The sequence below is a fragment of the Myotis davidii genome, unplaced genomic scaffold (assembly GCF_000327345.1).
Source record: "Myotis davidii unplaced genomic scaffold, ASM32734v1 scaffold73, whole genome shotgun sequence".
Lineage (NCBI taxonomy): Eukaryota > Metazoa > Chordata > Mammalia > Chiroptera > Vespertilionidae > Myotis > Myotis davidii.
The window spans coordinates 3,037,877-3,043,780 of NW_006286675.1; the positions used below are offsets into that span (position 1 = coordinate 3,037,877).

Below are 5,904 nucleotides of genomic sequence, written 5' to 3' on the forward strand. Positions count from 1 at the left end.
CACGGCTTCCTTGGTGTGGGCTTTCTGAGAGCACAGGCTCTTCCTCCAACATCCCAGAAGAAACGGACGATGTAGACAATTCTAGCCTCGATGCCTCCTCCTCCTTGAGGACAGCAACCTGGTCTGGGGTTTCTGCTTCGCCTGCCCCCACAGAGGACGGAGAAGGCAGGATGCAGGCCAGCGGGGGAATGCAGGCTGACTCCTCCTCTGAGGCCTGTACCAGTCCAGAGCCTCCCCAGGATGGTAAGTGTGTGGGGATCTGAATGTTTATACACATTTATATATCCCTGACTCAGCCCATCATTTATTCCTTCCATTGCCCTTATTCACACATTCATTTGGTTATTCAGCCGTTCACCTACCATCCGACTGTAGACTCTCTCCAGCCCCGCTAGGTCGTCCAACACTGAGTCCTAGCCACTGATCTAAATATCTCTCGGGTCCATCTGCTTCTTTACTTTGCACCCATCCCCCTAACTCATCTAAGCTACTGTCCTCTTGCTAGATGACTGCATGCCTTCCCTTCTCCTCCCTAATCCAGTCTGGCCCCTCACCAGTCCTTCTTCCAGGAGCCAACCAGAGTGGCTTTTAAAAACAACTCATGTCACTCCTTGTTGAAGCCATTGTGTAGCTCCCCATTGCACTTAGGGACCAAGTCGAAACTCTTCCTCCAGACCAGCAAGGTCCTGTGTGGTTTGTCCCTGTCCACTTCTCCATCCTCGCTTCATAATATGAACCCATCCTCGCCAGCTGCTTCTGACGATACCTTCTATTTAAATATAGGAGGCTTCCTTCTGAAATTAAGTTTGGAAAGCCTCTTCAATGCCTTGTCCCCGAGTAAACACAGCTCAGTGAATGTCCCAGGCTCTGACCATGCCTATTGCTCCTCCTCCCTTGTGGAAGAGAGAGGAAGAGAGAGGGTGTAAGTGCTCACTCCACCCCCACTCTCTTCCCTCGTGGGGAGGAGCATGAGAGCCCCTCTTCTCTTCTGCAAAGGCAGAAATGATGAAAACGCTCATTACACTCAGATTCAGAAACCTGATTTAAGTGAGAAACTGTGACCAAGTCTGGCTTTCTAAAAATTAGAATAGTAGTACCTATTTCCAAATGCGTGTTGTTCAAGTGGCTTTAAAAAAAAAACTTTCTATTGAACATCAACTACAGAGACTTCGTGGAAAATCGAGATCAACGAGGCCAAAAGGAAGCTGATGGAGAATATCCTGCTCTACAAAGAGGAGAAGCTGGACAGCATCGTGCTTTTTGGCCCCTGATCACCAGAACACAGCTGAGGACCTTGTCCTCTATTGGAAAGACAACTGTCAAATCAAGAAAAAGATTTGGGGCAAAATCCAAGGTCTCCCAGGAACTACAAACCAAATATCAGCCTACCTGGGGGAAAGGGAAACTTCCAATTTCCAGAGTAAGTGTAGGGAGAAGGGACCTCAGCTTTTAGAGAAAGCAAAATCCATGAAGTCCTCTTCCGTTCTGGGATTTGTTAGTCAGAGCTGGGTATCATCAGGAGATGGAAGCGGAAACCCTGGTACATGGGCCCAGGATGTGGGCAGGTTCGTGGTTCAGGGGAGGATGTGACATTAAGCGCCCCAGCAGATGCCGTTACCCTGTTCTCATTCCTCAACAACTGACAGAGCGTTCTGAATGCTGACGGCACTTTCCAAAGTTAAAATCTCTGGGTCATATTTGCCAACAACCGCCTGCAAACCTCTGTGACCTGAAAGATTTTCACCTTGGGTCCCAATGCAGTTCTTGACGCACGTCTCAAGGTCTCAAGTTTTACAAAGGCCAGACACCTGGCAAAGGGCTCTGTAGGCTTTCTGCTTTCTTTTTTGGAAATCTTGCAACCCACATATATTTATTTAATGTCTGACTACACCTTTATCCTCCCATCCCACTAATGCTAATATTTCTGATGGAGCTTTTATTTTGAGAATATATGTTATTTATAGCTGGATGAAAAATCAGAAGAACTGGTTTCATTCTGATTCTGCTGCTAATTAAGTTAATCATGTAATTTCTGGAACCTCAGTGTCCTTGTAAGTAATACCTGTTCATTCTCCCTCCTTGGGCTGTTGGGAAGAATAGGTGAGACATAGCTATAGAAGTACTTTGAAAATGCACTTGTCCTGTTTTATAAAATAAAGAAATAAAAAGACATTAAACATCTGTTTCTGCCATGTACCTAATGTTTATGCAGTGGGTATATTACTGAAAAGTCATGTTGCAGAGTTTTTGGTGAAACAAATGTTCTTTTATATTCAGTGTGCCCTATTTGAAATAGTCCTACTATAGTGATATTTTCCCTTTTATTTTTATAAAATAAATATACATTGATAAAGTCAACCTGTATCTTGTCATTAGTTTTGTGTCCAGATGAATGTGTTTGGAGAAGTCGCTCTGTATCCATGAGCCGGGATATGATGGGATAGCTAAGAGATTGTGTGCTTGCTGTAAATGCTGGCTGTTAATAGCTGTGTCATCTTGGGCTAAGTTAAGACATTACTTTGAGCCTCTGTTTCATCTATACCATGGGGAGAATAAAAAGTACTTGTTTCATAATTTTATTGTGAGAGCAAGGGTCAGATTCTGGCTGGTGTAAAGCATTCAACAGCCCCCAGCAATGTCAGCTTTGTACTGATACGTAAAAAGCCAGGTGGGCTCCAGCCCAGGTGGACAGTGATCTGTACTGACACCCCGTCTTAAGCTCCGGTGGCATGTGGAAAGCGCCTTTAATTATGAGCAGGGTATTTACAGGGCTCTCTGAGCAATAGAGGGCAGATGCTAATAGGGTACTGGTTATCCAGACATACTTGCACTTCTAGACTCGGGCTTCATATATTTCTGGAGAGATTCATTGAGAATCTGATTAAAGCTGCAGAACTCCCTTCAACAAGCTGTAAAGACATACACATACATGATTAATTATGTGTATTAATCATGTGTATTAATTCCAGGGGTTCTTGGGCACCACAGTGCCTTTCCACGAATCCCCAGAGGGTTGAATGGCCCGACGTTTTAAAGATGAATATGAGCGAAAAATCCAACCAGTACAAAAGGTCACCTGATGGAAAGGAAGCCATTTAACCATTGGAACTTAGGTTCTCCTTTCTTCTCCCCAAAGGCAAACACTGTTACTAATTTATTACTAGTTCCAGAGATGATTAGAAAAAAGCTTTCTATCTAATTGGTGGACTTCATTAGTCATTGTGTGTGTTATGTGCTGCTGAGTTGGCTCTGACTCCTGGCAATTCTATGAATGAGTGAATTCACAATCCTGTGCTCAACAGCCCTGCCAGTTCTTGTAGACTCGTGTCTGTGGCTCCTTTAATGGAGTTAATCCATCTCATATTTGGCTTTTTTCTCTTCCTGCTGCCTTCTACTTTTCTCAGCATTTTTGTCTTTTCCAAGGAACCCTGGCTTCTCAGGGGTAGTCCAGGGTATTCGTAGAGCTTTCCTCCAACATCATATTCAAATTAACTCTTTTGTTTTCTTTCCTATTAGCCTTCTTCTTTGTCCAACTTTTGCATCCATACATGCTAATTGAAAATACGAGGGTGTGGATGACCTTAGATTTGGTTTCTAATGACACTTCTTAGCTCTGGGTGACCTTTCCTAAGTCTTCCATTCCTGACCTTTTGATCTTGGCTGCAGTCTCCATTTAATTGATGACTGAACTAAGGTAAGCATTTGTCATTAGGGAAATGTAAATAAAAAACACAATGAGATACCACGTCACACCTAGGATGGCCATAATAAAAAAGACAGGCAATAAAGTGTTGATAAGAATGTGGAGAAATACCCATCCAGCGTGGCTCAGTGGTTGAGTGTCTACCTATGAACCAGGAGGTCATAGTTTGGTTCCTGGTTAGGACACATGCCTGGTTGCGGTAGGGAGTGTGTAGGAGGCAGCCAATCAATGATCTTTCTCTCTCATCAATGTTTCTATCTCCTGCTCTCTCTGAAATCGATAAAAACGTTTAAAATTTTAAAAAATGATAAAAAGAAAGAATGTGCAGGAATTAGAACCCTCATGCTTTGGTGGTGAAATTGTAAAATGGTGAGCTGCTTCCCCTCACATTCTCAGCTGCAAAATGTTAAATATACTAGTAGTTTCCATATGACCCAGCAATTCCACTGGTAGATAGCTACCTAAAAGAAATGAAAACATATGTCCATACAAAAGCTTGTGCACCAGTGTTCACAGCAATATTCAGAATGGCAGAAAGTAGAAACAACCTAAATGTTCATCAACAGATGAATGGATAAACAGAATGTGCTATATCCATGCATTGGAAGATTATTAATAAAAAATTTTTTAATTAAAAATTATCCATAAAAAAGAATGAAGTACTGATACATGCTACAACATGGATGAACCTTGAAATGATTTTGCTAAGTAAAATATATGATTGCATTTTTATGAACTGTCCAGAACAGGCAAATCTACAGAGACAGAAACTAGGAGTGGGGGTAGGGGAGATTGAGAGGGGAAGTAGTAATGGTCACAAGATTTGGGGGTAATGAAACTGTTCTAAAAGTAGATTATAGTTACGGTGATGGTTGCACAACTCTAAATATACTAAAAAAATATGTTAAAAACCCATCAAACTATATATAGGTGTATTTTATGGTATATAAATTATATCTCAATAAAGTTAGAAACACACAAATACACAAATGTCAATCTTAGGCATTAAAATAAATATCTTGCCCTAATTAGTTTGGCTCAGTGGATAGAGCATCGGCCTGCGGACTGAAAGGTCCCAGTTTCGATTCTGGTCAAGGGCATGTACCTTGGCTATTCTTTCTCAACAGTACATTTGGGTCACTTCACTCTTTTTGTCTGATAGTCCATTGCATGGATAGTCTGCACTTTATATAACTAGCTTTGCATTTTGCAAACTGAGATTGTTTTCATTCTTGCACTACAAATACTGATGCCTTCGTGCCAACTTACATGTCCTTCAGTGACATATGGGATAGCATTTCCCCACATTCTCAGTTGCAAAGAATCTTTTCATGCTTTTAAAACATATATATATTTAAAAATATATATATATATATATTTATTGACTTGAGAGAGCAAGAGAGAGACAGAGACGTCAATTTGTTGTTCCACTTATTCATGCGTTCACTGGTTGATTCTTGTATGTGACCTGACTGGGGACTGAATACACAGCCTTGGTGTATCCAGACGATACTCTAACCAGCCAGGGCAACATTTATGCTTTTTAATCACTGCCAACCTAATGGGTGAAAACAATTTTATTTGTATTTTTGACTGAAGTAAAGCCATTTAAAAAATATTTTGTTAGGCTTTCGTAATTTATGTTCATTCCTTTGTCCATTTTAATACGAATTCTCTTATTGCTATAGTTTTTACATGATAAGGCCATCAGACCTTTGTCATATGTTTCAACTATTTTTCTTGTCTTTCGACTTCGGTATTTTTTGCCAAGCGGGTATTTTACATTTGCGTGTATTCTCTGTTTCCCTCCTTGGCTTCTAATTTCTAATTCTGCTTCTCTCTGGGTGGGTCACTTGGTCTCTCTGAGCCAGTTTCCTGCGCTGTATATGGACGGGGTGATGATGCTGATGATGCCGGTTTGATGAGCATGTGCGGATCTGAGCGCGTGGGGCTGAGGGGTTCACGCCAAGCAGCGGGGAGCGGCTCTTCGGAATCCCGGTCCGCGGCCGCCCCCTACCTCCTTAGCGGGCGGCCACAGGAAGTGCGCGGCCTTGGCTTCAACTTCGCGCTCCTCCGACCCACGTGAGTGGCTCCGCCTCACCTCGCTTCCGACCAATGGACGAGTTTCATAAGGCGTAGGGTCCCGCCTTCCAGCCTCCTGGCCAACAGGCGAGCTCCGTCTTGCTCAGAGTCCTGCCCCT

At 42.6% G+C, this 5,904-nt stretch overlaps 2 protein-coding genes across 2 annotated transcripts in view; both read left to right on the forward strand.

Moving 5' to 3' along the window:
- IRAK2 (interleukin 1 receptor associated kinase 2) overlaps positions 1-2,358 on the forward strand; it is a 79,023-nt gene extending 76,665 nt beyond the window's left edge. Inside the window, exons 15-16 of the mRNA XM_006758261.2 lie at positions 2-243; positions 1,165-2,358. Coding sequence (XP_006758324.2) covers positions 2-243; positions 1,165-1,271 — 349 coding nt within the window. The 3' untranslated portion in view covers positions 1,272-2,358. The remainder of the gene's footprint in view (position 1; positions 244-1,164) is intronic.
- A 3,255-nt stretch (positions 2,359-5,613) lies between these two features.
- Positions 5,614-5,904, forward strand: part of TATDN2 (TatD DNase domain containing 2) — a 25,437-nt gene continuing 25,146 nt past the window's right edge. The window contains exon 1 of the mRNA XM_006758362.2: positions 5,614-5,619. Coding sequence (XP_006758425.1) covers positions 5,614-5,619 — 6 coding nt within the window. The remainder of the gene's footprint in view (positions 5,620-5,904) is intronic.